Here is a 25289-nt window from a genome sequence, read left to right on the forward strand (position 1 = left end):
TTCAATCTTAGTTGCAGTGGGCACAGCCCACCATCCCATGTGGGAACTGAACAGGCAACCTTGTTGAGAGCTCAAGGTCCGACTGAGCGGTCCGGCTGCCCAACTGGCAGCTCATTGTCTTCAATCTAGTTGTGGAGGGTGCAGCTCACTGACCCATGTGAGAATCGAACTGGCAACCCTGTTGTTCAGAGCTCGCACTCTAACCAACGAGCCATCCGGCTGCCCAAGAATTCTTCTTATCGTAGTTCTTGAACAGCATGCTGACTACAGGATGCTAGATGATGTCATCCCAGAGGGTAGAGTGCCCAATCCTGGCATAGCCCTTGTCCTTTGCCTTCCATTTCTTAAGGCTGCTTAGGTGTTGGGGTCTTGATCATGGTGTCATTAGGGTTAAATTTCAGATGGAAACTTGTATGACACACACGCCGAGAACACTTGCTCCCAAGTGGTATTAAATCACCTTGTTATTTATTACTCTCTAGAATCATTTAATTTACATGTGGTTTCTTCTCATATGAGTACTTCAAGTAAATCAGAATTCATTTATACAATTTTATGGGTACTGTAAAACCACAATCGAATTTCAGGCCTTTGTAGTAGTCCAGCCAAGATGGTCTCCAATTAGAAATAATTGCTGTTTATGCTGTTATGATGTGGTGGATGCCCACTACACCCCAGACCTTTGTTCTGTTAAATCCTCTGAGAGTCTCTTTTTTATTCTTCAACTAAATAGACAGGCCCCTAGAATATACGCTTTTGGAATTGCAATATAGGAGCAATATTGTGCCTCTCTTTTAATTAACCTTGTTAACCAAGGATTTGGAACATCAGTTGGTTAGTCTAAGAGGGCCTTTTGATCCTCTCAGTACACATCTACAGTTGAGTAGGATGTCACTCTAGTGAAATAAAGCGCCTTTTATTCTCTGGCATACACCAAATAGCTTTATTATTCATTGAATAATGATGTAATATTCTTATTTAATGAAATAATGTGTGTAAAGTGCTTAGCTTTGTGCCAGGCACAATAAATATTAGCTATCATTTTTATCATAAATTTTTTAAAAAGCCTTTCTGAATGGAAAGGAAATACAGGAGCAGAGTTGTCAGAATCATGCAGACAGCTCAATATAAATCAGTCCACAGTGGATTCCAGATAACCCATTCCTGTTGTCCTTCTAAGAGCAACTTACCTCCAAGATATTCAAATCCTTTTCTTTTGACTCTCACAGGGTCTTCCCTTCCTGCTCCCCACACAAAAGAAGGAAAGAGACAAAAGCTGCTGTTTTTCTTGCAATGCAGGTGGCCCCTCTGGCCTGGGAAGGAGTTCCAGGGGATGGTAATTAACACATTTTTCTTAATCTTTCTTTTATGGTCAATCTCCAAAGCATGAAAGAGGTTGGCCAGTTGATTAAACTGTAACAATACAATCGATGTGAAACGAAGGCAGCACTGATGAATACAAATGAATAAAATTGCCCATCCCATGGAAAAACACCTCAACATGAATTCCAACTTGAAATACTAACATCACACTTGAAATTAACTATATGAGTGTGTTTTCTGGATTAATAGATAGCAGTTCATCTAACTCAGTAGAACATCATTTTCAGAGTAAGAAGCCACCATTTTTTGATCTCTTCTAGGAAAGAAAGTGATCCCATTTCGAGTTTGATCTAGGGTCACTGCCTACTAGGATCATTCCAGAATAGACAGGAAGGCTCTCTGACACAGTGGCCTCTGATGTACCTTCAGCAGGATTGATACTTAGTCTGTGAGTATCCAGGGCATGTAGAAGTAAGCATTTGTGTGGCTGCTTTGGAAAGAAGGACTTGGGAGGCTGGACTTTTCTACACCGGGTGGCACAGGTTTAAAAAGGTGAAGGCTGAGAGCAAGGTGATAGGAAATCCAGAGTCCTCTGTATCCTCTGGAAAGAGGGCATTCCAACTAAACAGTCATCCTGCTCTTCATCCTCCCCCTCAACCCCCCGTTCCCCAATGTAGGCTCAAGCATAGCTACCTGCTCCATTTGAGACATCTCCCCAATGACCAGAGCAAAAGGCAGTTCATGAGAGAGAAGATTCTCTCTCACATCTGTTGCAAGCAGAGATGACAAAAATGGGCTGCTTTTATTAATAAAAAAAAAAAAACTCAACAAAAAGCAGATAGCAACATTATTTTCAAAAGTGTTGATTGAAAATACTAATCCAGATAGCAGAATAAGAATAGTTGTAGCCTCCAGATATATTTTATCAGACAAAAATCCTTTTTTTCTTTGAAATAAGCAATATGTAATGTTGAGTTTTCAGATGAAATCAGCCATAGAGTTGGTTCTTAGTCCTTCTTCTTTTGGCCAAGGAAGCCATCCATTACCTTGAAGGTACCCATATATTCAGCCAAGAGCAGTGCCATCTTGAGGGGCAGGACACTAAAAAAGAACATAAGAGTAAACACCCTTGGTTAACAGTCATGAAAGCATCTTTCCAGCTCAACTGAATAGCACTGTCACCAACTTGTCGCAGATGAAGTCGTTCACACATGCACGCATTAATGTGCATGCCTCAGGGTCATCTGGGGTTTGTCACCATGTGGGAGGACACTGGCCCAGGGTCTCTATATTCCTTCTTGCTTTATTTATGTCATTCAACTCACTTCTGATGTCCGTTTCCAAAGCTTTACTATACCACTATGTAATGACTGATAGGAAGCAGTGAAGTCTTGTGGAGTTAGATGAGCCTGGCTTAAATCCTGGCTCTGTCATTTACAATGTCATCTCAGGCAAGTTAATTAGCTTGTGAGTGTCAGTTTCTTCCAGTGTGAAATGATGTCATCAATCTTTCTGGGATTACATCTGCGAGGATTAGATGTAATAGCTCTTCAGACCTTTTGCAAGACCCAACTAGGACTGTTCATCTTCACCCCCACTGACCCCTCCCAACAGAGCACTCTGACCCCTTTGATCCTGACGTTCACAGTGCAGAACAAGGAGAGACACAGGAAACACACCAGGCACAGTAATCCTAGACTTGTCCTAAGGCTGGGATAAAGAAAAGTAGCCTGTGCTTGTTGCCCCTCTAGGGCATCCCAAGATATCCTGGTGGTTCCTGCTCTTCCAGCTTCAGGTCTCTCATAAATGTCACTTTCTCCATGAGACCACCCCTGATCACCATACTTAAAATTAAATCTCAACTTGTGCCCTTCTACTTCTCACTCTGGGATTTCCTTTTTTCTGCTTTATGTCTTTGTAGCACTTATGACCATCCAGGATACCTTTTCTTTCACTTTATTATTATTATTTTTTCTTTGTTCCCTGCCCTCTGTCCCTCAGGAAGATAATTCCCATGAGGGCAGGGACTCTTGTCTCTCTCTTTGCTGTAAACACTGATCCTAAGATGGTGAGCCATGCAAAGCACTCTCTAACGCTTGTTGAATAAAATATTTGAAGAAGTGTTTTGTGATCCCCTTCACTGAACTTCTTCATGTTTCCAAAGCCTTCTCAGGAACTATGTAGATCTCTCCCAGTCTGGGGCCCAGAACTAATATCCTATAAAAGTAAATATAAATGCTATAATTATTTTAAAAATTAGAAAAATTATGTCCTATGATTTTTACAATTGGCATTACTATCCTATAAACCACTACTAGGCAAGAGTTGCCACTGTACTGTGAACACACACTGCCCAATAAACAGTGCATTACATTCACTCATTTACAAACTAACAAGCATTGACTTCTACATTGTAAATGAGGAAATTGGGCACAGAGAATAAAGGTCATGCTCAGAGTCACAGACTTAGGAAACGGCAGGATTATAACCCTAGATTTCAAACTCCTTGTCAGAAACCCTTTGCCCTGACCCACATGGCCTCAGTCAGCTGTATCAATCAGCATTCCTGTGCTAGGTGAAGCCTGGCAACGTGAAGGGATGTAAGAATGATTTTGGTTCATTGCACAAAATACAACTAGGTAAAGAGAAAGGACATTTGCTTATGCAGGAAAGGCAATGGCTTATAGCCATGCTGTTGACATGAGGCATGAGATCTATGTTTAAACAACTGAAGAATTTTTGTTGTCAAGAGGAATGGAGTTACTTGCAGTGCTAGAGGGCAAAGCTAGAACCAATGGAAGTTAAAACAAGACAGATTTCAACTCAGCAGAGGGGAGTGGTTCAATAATGGAATGTGCTTCCTTGCAAAGCAGAAACCCCTATGAGGGGGAAGTATAACTAGATGACCTATTACAGTCTAGAAAATGAACTCAGTGGGAATTGGCAGGTGCTTCAGCAATTCGGCATTGCCATTCTAGTAACTGGGTCAAATGTTCATAAACAGGAGCTGTTGTGTCTCAGCATGGAAACCCAGTGGAGAACAGAGAAGGATGGGCAAAGATGCTCTCTTTCCTTTTAACAGGGAAACCTTTTCAGTTTCCCCACCCCAAGTTCTTTAACCATCTTATAGCTCACGTTCATCCTCCATTGCCAGTTTTACCCATTCCTCAAATTCCTGAAATATTTGGCTTGCTGTCTGGCCTTGACTTTGCGCCCTGTACTCAAAGAAGCATGGACATAAGAACTAGTCCAACATGATTATTCTATGCTGAGCACATGAAATAGCACCTCTCCTAAAAAAAGTCACTTCAATTTGTCCACAGGTCATTCAGTAAATACACTTCTTTTTGACAATAATACAAAAAATACTAAGATGGCTAGAAGGACTCAACTCCATTTTGCAGGCCCCTGTGAGGCATTGCAACTATGCAAATTTGAGATTGTGTCAGCAGGTGGGCACAAGGAAGGGATCAACATTCATTCATCTAACAGATTTTTCCCCCCTGGCTTTTCCTGATAGGATTTGGAATAAGTTGTTGATTGGCACATTAGAGAAGTAAGAGAAGCTGATAGTTACCTTTTTAAAAATACCATGATGTATAAAAACCTTGGCATATACAAGTAAAGTTTTTCTTGTAAGATAGCATCTACTATCTTTCTGACTGCATATTCTGGTTCCAGAATTGGTAACAGAGAAGGGCAGCTAGGAGGTTAAAAAAATAAATTAAGAAATTAATAAAAACAGTTCTTACAAATTAGGAATAAAAAAAGGTTGTAAGACATTATCATTCATTTGCTTTTTCCCCTTCCAGATTTGATCTATTTCTATATTTATTCCCTTATTATCAACATAGTGATAACTAGAATTTAAAATGGAAAATGATGATTCTAATTAATACATTGTTGTTACAATACGCATATATGTGAAACTATATTAAACAAATGATCCAAATATTGTAAACAAGTCTTTCAAAACTGACTGCTATCTCCATGTAATGCAGAATTGAGCATTTGTGTCCCTTCAATGATTTCCAGTTCTTCTGTGGAATCAGGGATGAGGGTAGAAAAGAATTGGGCGGCAGAAAAGGAATGTGACCAGGAGTGCCAAGGAGATGAATGAGCAGACCAGGCTGCAGGGTGGCTAAGAGTTGGACACAGTCTTCATAAACCATTCACATTAAACTCAATATCTTAAACATAAACACATTTGGGTAAAGAAATTCTGAAACCATTTATAAATCGGGCTGAATCCTAGAAAAAAGTCTTTTTAAACAATGGAAAAAAAAAAAAAAACAAAATATATTGGATGGCCAATCATTTATAAAAACGTAGTTCCTTTGAAATCAAAGAACATACTTACCTGGTAGTACAACCTTCAAACATTCCAGTTTTTATGAAAAATGGGCACACAATGGTGGTTTTGATCCCCCTTTTATTCTGGGCAAATGTTTCTATAAATACAGATTCAGCAAATCCAAAGGCTGCAAATTTACTTGCACAATAATCTGTAAAAGACAAATAACACTAATGCATATTCTGAAGTGCATTTTTTTTTTGGCGGGTGGGGGGGGGAAGGTGAATAGGAGTTTTTTTTTTTTTTAATTGGGTAACAGTGTGTACTTCCAGGACTTCTTCCAAGTCAAGTTGTTGTCCTTTCAATCTTAGTTGTGGAGGGCGCAGATCAGCTCCAGGTCCAATTGCCATTGTTAGTTTGCAGAGGGTACAGCCCACCATACCTCGAACCAGCAACCTTGTGGTTGAGAGCCCCATGCTCCAACTGAGTCATCAGGGAGCTCAGCGACAGCTCAGCTCAAGGTGCCTGTTCAATCTTAGTTGCAGGGGGCAGAGCCCACCATCCCTTGTGGGAGTCCAGGAGTCAAACAGACAGCCTCGTGGTTGAGAGCCCACTGGCCCGTGTGGGAATCCAATCGGCAGCCTTCGGCATTAGGAGCATGGAGCTCCAACCGCCTGAGCCACCGGGCTGGCCCTGAAGTTTTAAAAATGGCATTACATTAAGGTTTCCTTGTAACACTAATACCAACAGAGAGAGGGACAACTTCAGAGTTCATATTTTGTATGGTCTTGGTCTACTCCCACTGGAAGAAGTGAGGAGTGAGTGGAAAGGACACAGTCACATAAATCCAGTTGGTAACGACCAAGCGGATGCTAGGAGAAGCAGGGCTGTGGGGAACGTCCTGTGGGTCACGCTGCTAGACTTCACCTACGTTAATGGATGGTCAGACACGGTGCTAGCTGTTACAGGGGGCATAAGATCTGTGTCCAGTCCCTGTCTCAAACAACTTCAACCCAGGAGGGGCGGAAAACACAAAAAAGAAGAAATAAAATAATAAGTGATGTAGGAGCAGAGGCAAGGGAGGGTAGTGTGAATCATGATACTCAGATCAAGTTTTCTTCCAACTATTGCTCTTTTTCTTACTTCCAGAAGAAAAATAAAGGATTCAGTAGCTTCAACCTGAACTTCTTAAATATCTTGAAAACGCAGAAAGTGGCATTTATGTCAGCTTTTTGTCTTTAATCACACTCACTTCAAGTAAACACATTGAATAATTTGCTGAAAAGTTTGGAGTAGGAAAGGTGTTTAGGTGAACTTCTACTTTCCTTTGCTCTCACAGTCAAAAGAGGTATATTTACTTGCTTCTCAAGAGAAGCAGCTACCACAACTGGCAAGAACCAGGCTACAGGTGCCAAGTGTGGGGCTATCAGGCCCTGCTGCTGCCCAGACAGTGGGTAAGATGATAGAGGTAGGGAGGGGAGGAGTCCTGAGCAGCTTCTAGGATCATGTGTCATTTGGTATAAATGCAGCTCCTGAGCTCCTCAATGCCCGAGGTTAGGATGAGCAGAGATGGCCCAGGACCAGGGACTCTGCATCCTAAATACTACCTCTGATGTTTCTGATGCATGGGAACCAAGACCTACACTGCAGGAATTACAAAAGGCTTACACTTGTTTCTAAGGTGAGCTGGGGTTGGGGAAGAGCCTATCTGAAGATAGAGGTCCTGTGTCAGAAAAAGGACTAACAGGAGCTATAAATACACGTTTTATTCCAAAGTTCTGTGATTTATCAGACATTTGAGAGAGGTAATAATACTTGATGAATTCTAAGGATAGAGGAAAGAAAATCCAGGGTACAGGGAGACGTGTATAGACTGGTAACATTTTGGGTGACTGGTGGTTCTGAAAAACCTATCTGAGATGGACTGTGCTTATACTAGGGTTGTGAATCTTGAGCTGCGCCGCTCAGCTCAAAAGCATTAGGAAGTACCCAATCAGCAAGCTGGCCAATGTTGTCTGAGTGTCACAGCTAGGGTTTCTGATGTGTGAGTCCCAGGGATCTGTGTAAGCCAGTACACAGGACATTGCTCCAGGGAATGCCTGGTAGGGAAAGACATGACTTTGGCTCCTCCTTGAGCCAGCTCCTGAGTTGGGCCACCTTCACCAAGCATTTTGGTGCATTTCTTTGTCCTTTTCCCACTACTAATGTCAAGTCAGTTGAAATGACAACCACTTCCTGCAAGTCTTCCAAACAGTGGAAAAGCCAAGAGGTGAAGTGTAGGTTTCTTGGGGTGGAGAAATTTCCTCCAAACAGACAGCAGGGGGAGACCACTGAATGGAAACTTCAGAAGGCAACGTGGTCTTCCTTACCCTCCTGAAAACCATCTCAGGTGAATTTGGGGGGTTGCTGACTATGCTAATCACTTGTGCAAAAACATTTATCAGTAAGGTCTCTCTGTTTCTCTTTTTTTAAACCCAGGGGATTGTATAAGACCTAATGATTCCAAAGTACACACAGTTCAGTTTCGAGTAAATATATCTGATGGGCAGTTTTGATGCATAATGAAGTTCTCAACTACTTCGCTTATTGAATATATTTCTGAATTTATTTCTTTTATTATTAGTGCATCAAGTCAATGCTCATTACCAGAGCTGTTACATAAATTCAAGTTAGAAAATAATTGCACAAGTGTGAAATATTCCATTTCTCTTACCTGCCAGCCCATTTACTCCAATTAGTCCAGCTGAACTTGAAATGCAAACCAAATGTCCATGATCATTAGCGATCATAGCAGGTAGGAAAGCTTTATAAGTCTAAGAAAAGCAAAGTAAAACTTTTTAACATTTCATACCAAACTATACTTTTTCAGATGTTTATATGGTCCTTATATTAATTAAAAACCATTTTTCAAGCTCATAAAAAAATGCCTGAAGGCATTTTAAAAACTTAAATATCTGAAAAATAACCGTCTTAACTTGTTTAACTTATGAAACCAGTATTTTGCTGATGGCAATTCCAATATTATTAAAAATTGTTTATTCAGATTTATATTTTGTTCATATTTGCCTTTTAAAAACACAATAGTAAGACAACAATTGAAGCAGTAAAAGAAAATCTTGGCTGTGGCAGCTACAATCCAGAAAGGAAAGGATATGATTATTTGGATTTAAATTGCCTCCCCCGCCCTGGATCATACTTAAATTTCAGATTTTTCTGAACATTGTTCAGAGGACATGATGCTGTTGGCTTCACTTTAAAAATATCACTTTGTTTTTAAATTTATCTCTACTTCTTTGAATAATGGTTTCTTATTTTTATTCCATGTCATAAAAGAGAATGTCTGTTAGAAAGGGGATATATGCTGTGTCTGAGGACTGCAGGATACCTTCTTCTTTGATGTGGGATCTGGAGAAAGAAGGTAAAGGAGAGAGCAATGAGCTCTGGGAGAAGGTGTATTCTGAAGCAAAGAAATAGTTAACCAAATATGAATCACTGCATGTTTATATGCCATGTATTTGTATTTCATATTTATTTTTGAATAGGGATAAATATGAGAAAAGGGATCTCTTATAAAAGTCAAACAACCTTTGTCTACATCACAATGAGTTTCAGAGAAACTAATATGTAGAGAGAGGTGGCAAATCAAAACAAGCAAACCATACAGCATAATAAAAAGCACCCTGAGATTAGACGGTCTGTGATGAGTCACCTGGCTTCTCCCTGGGGACACACGCCTTGAGAGCCCTTAAGGTCCACAGCATATCCTCACCAGGGCTACGGGTTGAAGCCCTCCTCTCCTTGGTTAGGTACTGAGTCAGGTGACCAAATGTTTTGTTTTACCCAGAACAGACCTGATTAATGCTTTCTTATTAATAATGCCCCCTTGCACTTACAAAAGTTCCAGCTTAGACACATGATAAGGTCACCCAGGTCATGTCTAAGTGCTGTCACTTGCTCTATAGACTTGAGCAAATCTTTTAACTTCTGTGATCCCTTATTTGCCGAACTGTTTTAAGGATTATACCAGAGGTATGTGGGATAGAGCTTAGCAAACAAGAAATGGTAGTACCACTGTGAAGACAGTGTGTCTTTATAGGATTCCCTGAGCAGACGCTCTGGGACGTGTGGGTTAAGTTGGAACAGGAGGGGATGATTGGGTAGACCAGGGCAAGTCTAAAACTGAGAAGTCAGCTGCTTTATTTAGAGGCTAATAATATTGTAAGAGAACAAGAGGAAGGTACTTTGAAATGTCAGGGTAGCTTCATATTTATTATGAGAAGAAAAAATAATTACCCATAAATGTGCTTTGAAATTCACATCGAAAGACTTTTCCATAAGCTCATCTGGGCAGTCGAGGAACTTTTTGCCTGTTACGATGCCGGCATTATTGATTAGGATGGAAATATCACCAACTTCTTTTTTAACCTGAATGAGTGACAAGAGCAATACCATCGATGTAGTAATTCCTTATATGATCTAGGTTTAATTTTCCCCCAGTTTTATTTGCCTATTTTCCTTGTTAACTCAGATTGAGTTTATGGAGTCTGAAAACAAATATGTTTTATTTCCTTTGCTGAACTTACAGTGCATCAGAGATACAAGTCTGATGCTTTTCTTCTCATTTCTTCCACCCTTCTTATGGTGGTTCCAACATCCAATAACGCTTTACTTCTACAGTTAGAGCTGTTCTTATAATACTCTGTGATTAGTAACTTTGTTCTATGTTCTAAGTAGCATATCATTTAAATCAATGTGATGGGACATATGCCATTATAGCCATGTCATATAAATCAAGACCTAGCACTCATAGAGATGGGGTAGAGAAGGGAGCAAATGAAGTGTGATGTTTACATCTATGTTTTAAACATGCGGTGTAGCTCAGAACCTGCCGGAACTGTTTTCATCAACTAGCTGGTTTTCTTCTCTCTCCCACAAACTTTTTAGGCAAAAGATCTGTGAAGGGAGGATCAGAGTAGGCCCTATTTCCTGCTGTAACTCTGGCCAGAGTCGTTGATAACTTTTATTTGAGAAATAAAAATTCTGGTTGTGACATTGGAGTCTTCCCCTTACAACAAATGTGCAGTGGCTCTTAAGTCAGAAATGAGCATAGGATTTTCAAGGACTGACAAAAGAGATGGCGCTGTCTCTTTGCTCCTCTTTGTGTTTTAAACTTCATTACTGTCATTTGTATCACACAGCCGGGGCCATGCTGTCTCCAAAATCAGAGAGAACCACTGGTTGCAGTTGCCACGTACTGCACAGGAGGCTCACAGCAGTACCACTGACATCTCTATCTCTCTGTGTGTCTGTGTGCGCGTCTGCATGTGTGCATGCATGTGTGCACATGTGAATGCACACCTGTCTGTATGGATGCTAGTTTGGTGCAGGAGAGGATGTATTAATGAAGCCATGTGAAAGCGGCCACCTTTCTCATCTGCTGTTGTAGAAGGCCTGTGTCCCAGCAATGAGGGTGACATGTGTTAGGTATTTAATAGCCAAGTAGATCTGTAGTCTAGAGTAAATTTAGGATGACAGAGAGTAAGGAAAACTCACATTCCATGTTAGAGTTTTCAGATAAAAGCACTAGGAACAATCTAACAAAGTCTTATTGGGAGAGTGGCCAAAATATATAGTCAAATCCTAGATGAACAGCAGTCAAGGCTAGAAGAAACAACAAGGTAGGGCCCACCTGAGGCAGAATCAAAAGCTGGATAGGGATGTGGACTGGAAGAGGGCGCTTGCATTAGAGGCTGATGCCCTAGTGCAGAGTCAGGATGGCAACGCTGGAAGTTATATCTAAGAAATAGACAGGGCTGTGGTTCCACTACGACTTCTCACATGAATAAAGCATATCATCATACGCTCAATAAAATAAACATCAGATTTTAATTTTAAAGTAGGCACCTAGAGTTTTATTATCCATGGCTTGCATCTTTGCAGCATATAAAAATTATATCTTTATGGATCATACTTTAAATATATAAGACTAAGCATTTGTGACAGGATTTTTCATGTGAATAATCTTCTTTATTTCATATATATATATAGGGTTATCTTTTTTAATTTTTTTACAAAAAGGATTATCTTACCCCTCTAAAGTCTACTTTTTTTCCTTTAAATTCAGCCTCTGCTACCTTAGGGAGGAAAGGGATCAGATTTCACTGTGACTTAACTATATATTTAACTATTGCTGACCAACGAAAACACGATAGAATGCTTATCCTGGGATGAGAGTAAGATGGTATTGTGTAGTTTCATAAGGGGCCCAAAGGTAACATCTAAGGGAGAGTGCAATAGATGCCAGTTTTTAACTAGTTCTCCTTTCTTTCTTCTTTCCCCCTTGCATTCATTATTGATGTGGCAACAGTTTGTTCAGCCCTGGATGGCAACATGAGCTGCGCCCACTGTCGGCAGGGATTTCTATGTGAACATCTGTGCTCCAACAAGAGCATCTGTAGGAGGACCCTCCCGTCAGCATCTAACTGCACACTGCCCAAGATGGCTGATTTGAATTTCCCAGCCACTACTTATTTGTTATAGTGGGGAAGAGGGAAAAGTCTGCTTCTACCAGTGACCAGTTTAAAAGATGAAACAATCCTGAAGTCTGACTTTAGACATCAGGAATCAGTAATAAACCTTAAGAAATCTTCACAGATGCTACAAATACAGGCATATCTCATTTTATTGTGCTTTGCTTTATTGCGCTTCACAGATGTTGCATTGTTTATAAATAAGGCAAGACCCTTCAGCAGCAAAAAGATGCCTCACTTTACTGCAGTTGTCTGGAACTGAACCTGCAATATTTCTGAGTATGCCTGTAATAAGCGTTTTTGTTTGTTTGTTTGTTTGTTTTTGTTTTCTGTTGAACTAATACAGTCAAATAGATGTAGACCGAGCAAAATCCATTCTGATTTGGCTTATCTAAGGGATCAGTCTTTAAATCTATAGTTAGGACACTTCAATATGCCACATCAAGAATAAGTGACAACTACATTGCTCCAGTCTGGTCTTGTGTTTATTCAAAATGACCTCTCATCCAGGATGCCAGGTATCCAGGCTGGACTTCCAGTGCTAGGCTATGATCTAGGGACACAAGTTTTCAAGGTTATTGGGGTCTCCGTAGAGATAAAATACTGTCATACCTCTCTGACAATTTTTACCTTGATCACTCCTCTATGGGATATTTCATAAAATTTCTCTGGTACCTTCCCCACTATCCAGAATAAGAAGTGGAAATGTTTGGTTTATAAGGGCAGAGAGTAGTATGCTTTCCCTGAATGCCGAAGAGCATATAATTAATTCTTTCCAAGACCTAGAAGTAAGAAAAGCTGAATAAAAGGCTAGTAGTATGCCATGTTTGACCATTTCTGAACCTGAACATCCTGGGCAGAACTAAATCATGGATATGGGAAAGAGGCAAGTAATTATTTATGGAGCACCTCATATTAGCTTGCTCAGTATCTGAAGGCGTTAAGTGTTTGAATATGAGCTGGTTATTATTTAAGAGTGGCCAGAGAAGTTGTTTGTAGTCAGTGTAAGTCAACATGCCAGGTGATCGGTGTTTCAAGTACAAAGAGCATAATTTGTGGGGTTGGCTACAGCAAAGACATAACTGCACTTTGCAGGGTGGTCCCAGTGTGAGCCCATGCTAGCTGGTCAGGTTTGATCTCCAGTTTGTTCTGGATAGCCTGTGATTGGAGATGGTAGAACAGATATGTAAAATATAAAGACAAACTTAAACAAATACACCAGTCAATTACCTGTAAACCTTTCCACTAGGAAGTGAGGTGGAAAATAGCAAGGGATCCATTTTAGAGCCAAGAAGCTATGCAATACTTTCCACTGTGGTTGGGCTGCCTATCACAGGCTGGTCTGTTTCCTCCCTTCTCTCTAAATGGGGGAACTCTGGGAGCCACAAAAACAGTGGCCCAGGAGTGTGATTTGTGGAGTCCTTGTGCCAATGTGAGGACAGAGAAATCCTTGAAGAAAAGGAGGCAGCCATCAGACAAGTATGTGCCTCTACGAACTAAGAAAATACTTGCCACTGGCATCTTGGAGCTTTAGTTTCCTGAAAGCATTCTTTATATGTGTATCTCCATCACCACCAAAGAAGCAACTGAGGTTAAGAGCCTTAAGGATGAACAGAATATTCTGATTTTCTTATGATTACTTTAGTGAAATATAGATTCAAATGAAAGGCATTGTTGTGGAGTGGAAATAACTGGATTTAAAATCAGACTAGATGCAGATTTAAATCCTGGTTTACTCATACACTAACTCTGGGACCCTAAGCAGGTTATGTAATATCTCTGTGCCTCAGTTTCTTTATCCTCAAAGAAGGGTGCCATCATCTACCTCTTATATTGTAATAGGGGTCAGTACAGTTAGTATAGCGTGGTGGTTAGAGCACGTACTCCAGAGTCAACAGACTCAAGTCCCAGCTGTGGCTTTACTACTTATTAGCTCTGTTTCTTAGGTAAGCTACTTAGCTTAGGTAAGCTACCCTAAGTCTCAGTTTTCTCTGTTTGTAAAATGCAGATAATAATGGGCCTTACTTAATAGGATTAGGGTACAATACATACAGGGTGCTTAGCATGGTGTGTTGCATACAGCAAGAACTCAAAAATCCTAATTCTGACTTCCCAATATTTTTTAAATTAAAGGGATGCTGGAGACAGGCAATTCGGCACTGAGAAAGCCAAACAAATAAAGACACTGATGTACGTCTAAGCTTTTACGTAGAGTTCTTACTACCCAAAGCACCCACGATTTACCTGATCAGCCACTCGATACACTTCTTCCTTTCGACTGCAGTCACAGGTATAGGCATAAGCTCTTACAGCTCCAGCATCCCGAGCCATCTTGCACGTCTCCTCATTCCCCTCCTTGTTGATATCCCAGAGAACAAGCACAGCTCCAAGGCGGGCAAATTTGAGGGCTAAGAGCCTCCCAAGTCCACTCCCAGCTCCTGTTATGAGTATGATTTCACCAGCAACATTCTTCCGTGGCTTTGGGATTAAGGTAAAGACGATAGTCTCCAGAACAGTAAACACTGATTTTCCTAAGAATCTTAATAATTCCTTTGCTGAGCTCAGGCTGGGAGCCATAGTCTGGCTGACACCTATAAAGAAAGACAGGCTCATGTAAAGACGTATGTGTCCATTCCCCGCTGAGTTTGCTTATTACATGGAGCTCATACTTTCTGAAATAATGAAAGAAACTGAGAAGCCTGATTTAAACGTCTCTTCTGGTAGTGAACTCTGAACTTTGAAAGGGGAGGGGAGTGACCTGGACTGTGTCTTGGCCGACTTTCACTCACAGCACCAAGCTCAAGCTTGGCACACATCTGCATGACTGCTAAGCGATGCAGTGACAGAAATGTTCATTAACCAGAACTGTAACCCACCAAAATTCAAAGGAGAAGTTCATTATTTTTCTCAGTTAACTTTACTTTTGAATAATCATGAGTCCTGTTGGCTGATTTTGTGTTCAAAGTCTTAACCATATTGTAATGTTTATGATAACTGCTATGTCTCTGGTTTTATTTCTGTCTCCTTTTTGCATCACTATTTAAAATCTGAGATTCAAGAGCAAAGTGTAAAATCCTATGTACACATGTATTTGAAAAGAAGTAACGAGAATTTCCAAACTTTTTCTGACAGATTCACTGTCAGCTCCGGATACCACTTCCCCAGCTCTGAGGCCCCCTGTGCTGTACCACTTACCACTCGGCCCTGTGATTGTAGGACATGGGTGAGAGACAGACCTAAATTCCTGTGCTGTCTTGCCCCTGCCTAATGGTGAAATCTGGGGCAAGTTCCATAGCCTCTCTAGGCTTCAGTCTCCGCATCTGCACTGATCCTGTGGCATAGAGTGGTTTTGCAGATGAAATAAGAATGTATGTCGCATGCTTGACCACAATGCTGACTCATAGTAAATCCTTTATGAATGTTATCATGTTTCTCAGATTCACAGTGCTGCTCACCAAGAAGGCACCCAATAGGTTCGCTGAATGAATAAAAGGCCTCTCCTTGGCAAGCCCATACAGGGTTCCATGATTACATCCTGCTATCAGTTACCCACAATTTAGTGAGAATGAGTTTATAAGGTGCTTTACTATAACCACCACCTGAGAAAGAAGGGAATGTCTTATTTCCTCCAGGATGAGAAGACATGTTTAACGGGGGGCATATTGTGGCTGGGGTTGGGGTGTTTCCCTCAATGGAGTATTCAATTGAGAGGCACAGAGGTGTTCTTTATTAAAGAACAGCAGGTCTTCACTTACTTTAAAGTTTGGCTGAGAACAGACTAGTTATTATGAATGACTATGGGTGGATAGATTCATCTACAGGAGGGTTTGGGGCATGGGCAGACCCTTAGTAAACTGTTGTTAGCTAAACTGTTGTTTCTTGGCTCATTCTGCAGATGAGGCTGAGGATCAGAAAGAATACGGAAGTGCTTTATCCAAAACCCCTGTGCTAGTTAGTGCAGAGCCAGGTGTTCATTTATGATATTTATTGAACAGTAATGCTGTGCAAGTATATGATGCTGGGCACTGGGGCAAAAGGGATTGGCAGCCTTCCATATTCTCTGGCCTGGTGAGCTAACATTATGAAAAGACAGACATTAAATGAATAAATACATCACTATAAACATAGTATTATAAAGAAAAGTGCAGGGAACTATAGAGAGTAGACAGGTGATCTGATTTAGCAATCTTGAGGCCAAGGTAGGAAGCAACAGGAGAGATTTGCTGGGAAGGGACATCTGAGTGGAAATCCAAATGATGAATGGTAAGAGGTAGAGGAATCTAGGAGTACCTTGCCCAGCAGAGGGACAGAAGAGTTTGAACTTTGAGGTAGGTTTGACCTGTGTGTCCAGGACTGTCCAGGGAATAATAATGCTGGTGGTGGGTGGCATGGACATTCTGGTCAAAGTGTGTTCTCTGATGAGGAGCACTGGGTATCACCACGCTTTGGGTGAAATAGCTCTCAAAGTTTCTGGCATTTTTGCTCAAATTTATTTTCACAGAATAGCTTTTGGATGAGTGACTGGGCCTCTCAGACCCTGCAGGACTTGGAAAAAAGGTGCCTTGAAGGGTGAACAGTGGTCGTCAGACTCTCAGTTTAAACACGCAGTCATGAGGTACAAGGATGAGAGTCTGACTTCCCACAGTAATGTGACTCACTTTCCAGACTGCAGCCTGGGCACTGCCACAAGGCTTCTATGAGCAAGCCTATACCAGGCCATCAATGTCCCTTTTCAGGCACACCTCTTTGTAAGTCCAGGTCAGAAGGAAAAAGGTTTACTTCTCACAATGCGGGTGACTAGGAGTCTCCCCCCTGACTTGTGTTACATCAAAGTTCTGAATGGCAGGGGTTCTAGACGTCAGTACTCTACTCTCTCAATACAAGACCTAGAACGGGTCCATTGTTCATCCCTGTCCTGGCAGATGCTTGCTAGGTTCTTAAGAGCACGGCATCCTGAGGTCTCCCTCATCTGGAGTTTAGGGTGTCTGTGGGGGACCTGCACAGGTACTGAGGTCTAGAGTTAAAAGTTTGGGTTGGAATTCTGGATCTGTCACCACTTCTCTGCAAACTTGGTAAAAATTACTTCATCTGTTGTACCTTAGTTTCCTCCATTAAATAGGGGACTGTTACTAGTATGTATCAATACTTATGAAATAGGGAAACTGTGGGAGGGAGTTAAATGAGTTAATGCAGATAAAGTATTAATGGTTACTACTACCCCATATGAAACTTCTAAGCAAATTAGAAAAAAAATCCTCAATGTCCCCGGGCCCCTAGGATGCACAGGGTGGGGGTGGGGCAATAGGCATCCAGCTGGATTTCAGGGCCTGCCAGGTTACAGGCCTCGTTAGAACAGTGCCAAGCGCATAATGACAGCAAAATAAATATTAGCTAGAGCTATGACTGGTGTTTCTATTAACATGAATTTAATGATCCCTGGCTATATCAATGAAAGATGGTTATAGTAAGTATACTTACAAAAGTAAACGAAAGGTTCCATTTTAGTGTAAAGACTCTTCCTTAGGAAGTGACAGAGCACATTAAATTTAATGTGGCTGAAGACTTCTTGAGTGTCTCCATCCCCTTCCCTAGCCTCTTTGTCCAAACGCTGAACTAATTTGGTGCGTTGTAAACAGGTGACATCTGCTTCCCAGGACAGGGCACAATAGAAAGTTGGCCCTGGTACGGGGCACGGGAGGGGGGTGGTGGGGGTGATTAGTGGCAATTGGGGGCAGTGGGGAGGGAGAGGTAGATGCAGTCAGCACAGAAAGGAGGGCACCTGGGCAGAATGGACCGAAGAGGAAGAGGGGACCAGAGAGTCATCTCGCTCTCTGCTCGGGGAGGGAGTCTAGCCGCTTACTCCTGCGAGATTCAGGGTTCGGTGGCCGCCGCGGCAGTTTGGGCCTCCGGGACTCTGCCGCCTGGCGCTTCCCCGGAAGCGCAGCGCTGCCTAGGGCTCGCCGCTCGCCTCCCGCCTCCCGCCTCCCGCCGCCCGCCTCCCGCCGCCCGCCTCCCGCGCTCGCTGGGCGCTCCCATCTCGCTGTAACGCCCGCGGGCTCGCGGGCCTCGCACGACCCCACCTCCGGGGGCTCGCCTCCGGAGGTCGTGCCCGGCCCCCGGGCCCAGACCTTGGCAACTCACCCCGGACACTCTGCCCTCGCAGTCCGCGGAGAAGCCCGTCTCGTCCGCCTCGGGCACTGCTGTCACTGGCTCGCTGCGGGGCAAAGCTCAGGGGTTTATCCCGGCGCACGCCAGAGGCCAAGTCTAAAGGCGGGCAGGCGGCGCCCGCGCAAGTCTAAAGGGTGGGGCAGTCCCAGGCTCCGCGCGCCATCTCGTCCGCTCTCCTTTCTTTCTTTCTTATTTTCCCCAGGCGGTCAGATTAAGAAGCTGGAAATTAGGTCGCGTAGACCCGACGCGCACGCCAAGATTTTGAACAAAAGCCCTAAAGGACGTTTAAAAATTCTGCTAGCCTACTCCCTGGATTATTAAATCAGAATTTCTGAGTTGGAAGGGGAGCGGGGCTCAGGTAAGAGCATTTAAAAAGTTCTCCAGGTGTTTCCAAGCGCAGTCTCAAGGCTGGGAACCTTTGTGTTAGAGAACAAAGAGGAGGCAGGTGCGGAAGTCCTTGCGGGGAGGGAGCCAGGTCGTGCCTCTGCAACCAGCAATGCAGCGCACAGAAGCGGAGTTCACCAGCAGCATCAGATTCTTCCACTTGGGATCAAGGTCAACAGCTCTCTTGGCCCGGTGGTGGTAAGTAGCGTAGGCGTGGGAGAGCCGGGGGCGGCGGGTGTGGTGCTGCGCTAGCCAGAGGCGGGGGAGAAGAGGGTGAGGGAGAAGTTTGTTTTAACAAGGTGAGGTTGGGAAAAAAGAGAAAATGTCAGCGGTGCATTCTAACCCAATCAGTAGTTGTTGATTATCTTCTCTGTGTACAACTATCCAGAAAATACAGCAATGCCACATCTGTCAAGGAAAAAAAGATAACAATCACTCGACATTAGCAAATCATCTAATATAGGCATAAGTCTGCTTATAATAGAGGGTGGAGTTTGATGTGTGACAAAAGGAGCAGAAATGTCAATGAATCATGTGGTGTTGAGGGAAAAATGGGGAATAAGGACAAGATTGCACTAGGAATTTTTTTTCACCCGGTGTTGTGTAGGATGTGCACAAGTGGTGAAGGCCCAGAGGAGAGCCACCTTAGCCAACCTATATCTGGCACAGACTTGGGTGTGTGAAGACTGCACATTTGTTCTTTATTTGGCTGTGAGAAGAAACAGGTTGTCTGAAGCCTGGAAAAGTAGGTGCAAGGGAGAGCCTTGAATGTCACTTCAGTGTTTAGGAGGTTATTTATGTTCCTGTAGGCAGTGGTGAACTGTGGTGAGCTGTGGAAATCGTTTGAGTAGCGGTGCTGTTGGAAGTTGAATAGGACAGGTGTGTGTGCATTGGTTTCAGGGGTCATCACCCTGTGGCATGTACTGTGCAGGGCTCTGTGTATGGCTCCAGGGAACTGCAGAGCTGTGTTTTGGGGAAAGGAGAGACACATTCATGAACTTCACATATATAGATAATAGACATGCACTTCAGATCCTCAGTGCATAGAAGAGGGGCACCTAGCCTGGATGAGGGAGGAGAGGTAGTTGGGCTGGCAGGGCCTTCCAGACTTTGTAGGCAGAATGAGCCAAGATGTGGAGGTGAGCAACACCTGGGAGTGAGAGTGACTAAGGCACAGAAAAGTTAGGTGATGGTCTCCGAGTTGTACGATATGCCTGTAAGAGTTCCAGTGGGTGAACATTGGAAAACATCAGCCTTATGTCATCTTTATGGTTTCTCTAAGCAAAATCCTGGGCTGTCACTCTTCTGTCAGAAACTTGGAGTAGATCTCAAGAAAGAAGCATTGTTAGAAAGCTCATTAAAACAAAATATGAATGCAAAGCAGTGGGGGTTTCACAGATAATATAATTAAGGGAAGTAGAGTTTCTGCTGTTTGGAAAAGGCCCTACTTTGACTTGATGTGGGGGAAACTCAGTGAATTGACTATAATCCTGAGAGCTATGAAAGTATTTTTAAAGGGTCCTTTGTGGCAAAGGCTAGGACCAGACAATTTGTGATGGAAGATGCAGAATGGGCTAACGAATGTGCAAAATAAATGTTTTAATTTAATTTGTAGTCAGAGAAATGCATAGTAAAACATCTCTTGCCTTCCAAATTGACAAGTGTTAAAAGAAAAAGTGGGGTGGTGGGTTAGCTCAGTTGGTTAGAGCTAGGTGCTCTTAACAACAAAGTCGCTGGTTTGATCCCCACGTGGGTCACTGTGAGCTGCGCCCTCCACAACTAGATTGAAACAACTACTTGACTTGGAGCTACTACTTGAGTTGGAGCTGATGGGTATGGAAAAACACACTTAAATAAATACAAAGTTTAAAAAAAAAAGAATGTCTTCATATGGGGGCACTGTAAACTATACATTTCTAGAGAGTAAGTCTATATTCGGAGCTAGAGAGGGATAGGCCCTCTCACCCAATTCCACCTATGGGACTTTTATCTTTACAAGATAATTAGGTGTCATTTGTTGACTTCAGGACGAGAAACTGGTTAGCAGGAGTCAAGGGTTGGAAAGGACACTTTTGACTGTTGACTGTATTGAATCATGGGAATGTATTACTTTTCCTGGAAATATCTATATTAATAAAAAAATGATCTTAGAAATATGTGCAGATCGTATTTTTCAAGTGTATAGGAAAATACTCTTCATGCAATGTGAATTTAAAAAGCATAGTACAAGACTAAGTATATGATATGATCATTCATTTCTATGAAAATTTTATTTATATTCATTAGAAACACCAACATCTTAGCGTTTTCTATTATCGAATAGTAGAATTTTGGTTGATTTTTATTTTTTTCTTTATGTCTTTTTGTGTTTTTCAAATTTTCCATTATGTGCATATTTTTATTTCATAATAAAAAATATTTGTTAGAACATACAAAGACATTTCCATTCACGATGGATGACTGAGTATATTCATTTATATCCTATTTTATTTCAAAATTCCATTGAAATGTAAGGGAAGATATAAAAATGTGAATGAAAGCATGATAGTGCTAGAAAGAAAGGGACTACCAGTGAGGACTGACTAGAAGTTGGTAAGCAGATGGATCCCATTTCCAGAAACCAGAGCAAAAGATACCTTAACCCAAAACACACCCAGGGAAGGCGCTACAGAAATGAGTCATTCTTCCCAACAGAAACCCGGAGTAATTCCAATTTAGTAAACAAACACAGTGAGTAGAAATAGGACATGGGGCATCCAGATGGAATAAGAGTCTTGACATTAAAAAAACAAAAACAAAAACCAAAGTATTGAAATAAAATACAGGAAAACTATTTTATAATTTGGGGCTAGGCAAGGAACCCTCCCACCCCCTGAAACCATTAATTATTCATTTGACTCATAAAAAACGTCAACTTCTATACAGCCAAAAAAAATCATAAGCAAAGTAAAATAACAAGTAACAGACGAGGACAAATTATTTTCATATAAAGAACTGAAATTGATAATTAGCCATAATTTGTGACATTTCTATAAACCAATTTGAGTAAGACGGTAGGAAAAATAGGTAAAGAAATTCACAGGTAATTCATAGGCAAATAAATACAAATGACTGAAAACATTTGAAAAGATGTTTCACTGGTATTCAGGAAAATGCAAATTAAAAAGCAATATCCTTTTTTCCCATCATCGATATTAAAAAGTTAGATAAAAGTCCAGGAGTTTATGGGTGTGGGCAAATAGGCATTCTCAAGTATTATGAGTGGGAGTGTGTTGGTGTGTCCTTTCCTGAAGGCAAATGGGCTGGAACTATTGCGCCTTTTGACTTTGCTCTTTCACACTTAGGATTCCATCATAGGAATGTTGACACTTGTGCAGAAAGAATTCTCATTGGAGCTTTTTTGCAATAGCAAAAAACAAAAATAGAAACTATTTGAATGCACATCTATTCCATTAATCATGGTGTTGTCATATAATAGAATTCTATGAAGATGACAAAAGGAATGAATTTAGAACGATATTTATTGGCAGGGGAAGATCTCCAGGGTGTAAGTGGAAACAAAGTACAGAGTTACCTCTTTGAAGTTAAATTTATGATTATATTATGTGTGTGTGTGTGTGTGTGTGTGTATGTATGTGTAAAATACAGATGAAAATGCATAAAGGGAGGGACCTGACAGATACACATCAAACTGTTCACAGTGGTTACTCCTAGAGGGGAACAAAGTTGAGTGATGGTATGAAGGGAGTTTTCCCATATATGTTTTTGTAGTATTAGACTTTTTACAAATGTTATGCGTTATTTTATAATACTAAAAACCAAAATAATGATTAAAGTGTATATACTTTCTATGTAAGACTCATTTTAAGAACATATTGTCTTTGGGGATGACTTTGCAAAATAGTGGAAGAAGTCTCTTCACCAGATGTCCCATTCAAAATATCTTAGGTTTAAACCAAAATGTATTATCTTAGATGCTGTCTTGATTTTGGTAGATTATAAATTCTCAGAGAAGAACAGAATTATCTTAAAGCTAGATTTGTTTGTTCCATGACGAGAGGAAGGCAGTGTTAGCTGGGACAGAAGTAGGAAGCAAATACATCTGACTCATGTGAAAGAATAGGGAGAACAATACATATGAATAAGTAATGCAGGAATTGACGGAGGTAGGCGACATTTGTGCTACCATCTTTTGGGGAAAGTAACCATATACCAAAGAAACTCAAGAGTTTAAGAAAGCTAAGACTGAGAGAAGACAATGATAGGACTGGGCACATGACTGGAATTCCTGTGTACCACTTTTCTCAGGAGGACTGGTCACACAGCCAAACACTCCTCATTCCACCTCTCATGGAACAAGACAAAAGGATGTGTTGTTATTAGTTTGTTTTTGCTCCTCTTTTGATTTCAAGATCTTATCATCTGTAACAAACTTTTTTTTTTCTTTCTGAGTCATCATAGTGTGAGTGGCATGGTAATGAGATTATGTAGATTTGACCTCGTTTGTTATGCCAAGGTTGCTTAAATCATGTTGGGAGACAATTTAACACAGCCAGTGTCTCACAGCACAGATTAAGCTTTCTCCTCTTTTCATTTTGCCTTTCTCTTGGATTTCTTTCTCCCTTTGATTCTATCTTTGATCAGTGGAAATAGTACTAGTGAAGGGCATTAACTGTCTGTATTAGCTAGAGAAAAAGTTGTTGGTGGACAATGTGATCAGGATGAGGGCAAGACAGTCAACCTGCCCCCCAGCCCTCCATCCTATAAAACTTTATTGAGGTGTAATTTACATGCTGTAAAATTCACCCATTTTAAGTGTACAGTTTGGATTTTAGTAAATTTTTTACATATTTAAATTTAATAAATTTATATAGTTTTGCTGTTAGTTGTGCATTACTAGGATGCATTCCATCACCCCAATAAGTTCTGCTGGGAGATTTTAAACCAACTATTTGGCTTGGATTTATTGGGAAGTGGAGGTAATACTGGTGGTACACACTCTAGTCCCAAATATACTGTCTTTCTCTACCACATATGCCTCTCTCTCCAGTTCAGGCAGTGTAACCTTTCTGGGATTCTGGGTTCATGTGGGTGTTTCCCAGTCTACCCTGCTGTCTTTTACAGGCCTCATGTTTTTGTCTGTTCTCCCCAGTTTATGAGCACTTAGGATAGCCAGATACATCTTCCTCCCTGCCTCCTGACAGACACCAGCCCAAGATAGGTTTACCTCTCAGGATTTTTACTTTCTCATTATCTGTCTCCTTTACCAACAGTTCTGCCAATTATTTTAAAAGATTTTTTAAAAACTTTTATCTAGAATTTTTAGCTCCATACTGGAAAACTTTCTTTGGATATCGAGTTGCCCATATAAACAGAAATGGAAGTCATTATATTCATCCTTAAAAGCATTGTTTTTGAATTTTGAAATAATTCAAAATAACAGTAGTCCCTTCCCCCATGTCCTGTCCATGTTTTTGCTTTCTGAGGTTTCAGTTACTTTCAGACAACTATGGTTTGAAAATAGTAAATTGAGGCTGTAGGCCCGAGTGGCTGCTGTCAAAATGGGCAAGTTTATGAAAACTGGGAAAGTGGTGCTGGTCCTGGCCAGACACTACTCCGGACAAAAGTGGTCATCATGAAGAACATTGATGATGGCACCTCAGACCACCCCTACAGCCATGCTCTGGTGGTGGGAATTGACTGCTATCCCTGAAAAGTAACAGCTGCCATGGGTAAGAACAAAACTGTTAAGAGGTCAAAGATCAAATCTTTTGTGAAAATTTATAACTACAATCACCTCATGCCCACAAGGAACTCTGTGGATATCCCCTTGGATAAAACTGTCGTCAACAAAGATGTCTTCAGAGACCCTGTTCTGAAATTGCAAGGCCCAGCGGTAGGCCAAGATCAAGCTCAAAGAGAGGCACAAGATCAACAAGAACAAATGTTTCTCCAGAAGCTGTGGTTTTAGATCTTTTTTGCTTCAGTCATTAAAAGAAAAAAAAAAAAAAAGAAAAAGAAAGAAAAAATTAAATGGAAAATTCCAGAAATAAACAATTCATAAGTTTTAAATTGTGTGTTGTTTTGAGTAGCCATGATAAAATCTCGAGCTGCCCCGGACATGAATCATCTCTTTGTCCAGTGTCTCCACACTGTAGACACTCCCCGCCCGTTAGTCACTTAGGAGCCCTCTTGGTTATCAGATCAACTGTCATGTTATCATAGTGCCTGTATTCAAGTCACTTTTATTTTACTTAGTAATGGCCCTAAATCTCAAGAGTAATATTGCTGGTAATTTGGACATGCCAAAGAGAAGCTATAAAGGGCTTCCTTGAAGTAAAAATGTGAAAGTTCTTGACATAATAGGGCATTTATTATGTCACATCATTACAAGAAGGGTGAATACAGTACAGTAAGATTTTGAGACAGACCTGATTCACATAACTTTTATTACAGTATATTGTTATAATTGTTCTATTTTATTATTAGTTATTGTTAATCCCTTACTATTCCTAATTTATAAATTAAACTTTACCATAGGAATGTACATATAGGCAAGAGACATAGTACATATGAATATAGGGTTCAGT

At 41.2% G+C, this 25289-nt stretch overlaps 1 protein-coding gene across 2 annotated transcripts; it reads right to left on the bottom strand.

Moving 5' to 3' along the window:
- Window positions 1–437: 437 nt before the first annotated feature.
- SDR16C5 (short chain dehydrogenase/reductase family 16C member 5) lies at window positions 438–24685 on the bottom strand. Of its 2 annotated transcripts, XM_081071276.1 has the most exons (7): window positions 18289–24685; window positions 14392–14738; window positions 9911–10042; window positions 8331–8430; window positions 5684–5828; window positions 4901–5026; window positions 438–2424 (listed from the first exon to the last, which is right to left on the bottom strand). In XM_081071276.1, the coding sequence occupies exons 2-7, from the start codon at window positions 14722–14724 to the stop codon at window positions 2331–2333; spliced, it is 930 nt and encodes a 309-aa protein (XP_080927402.1). In that variant the 5' UTR covers window positions 14725–14738; window positions 18289–24685; the 3' UTR covers window positions 438–2330. The 2 variants fall into 2 exon arrangements, with proteins under 2 accessions (XP_080927402.1, XP_080927403.1); XM_081071277.1 differs by lacking the exon at window positions 4901–5026 and having other exon boundaries at window positions 453–2424.
- Between the last annotated feature and the right edge of the window lie 604 nt (window positions 24686–25289).

The sequence above is a fragment of the Rhinolophus hipposideros genome (genome assembly GCF_964194185.1).
Source record: "Rhinolophus hipposideros genome assembly, chromosome: 13".
Lineage (NCBI taxonomy): Eukaryota > Metazoa > Chordata > Mammalia > Chiroptera > Rhinolophidae > Rhinolophus > Rhinolophus hipposideros.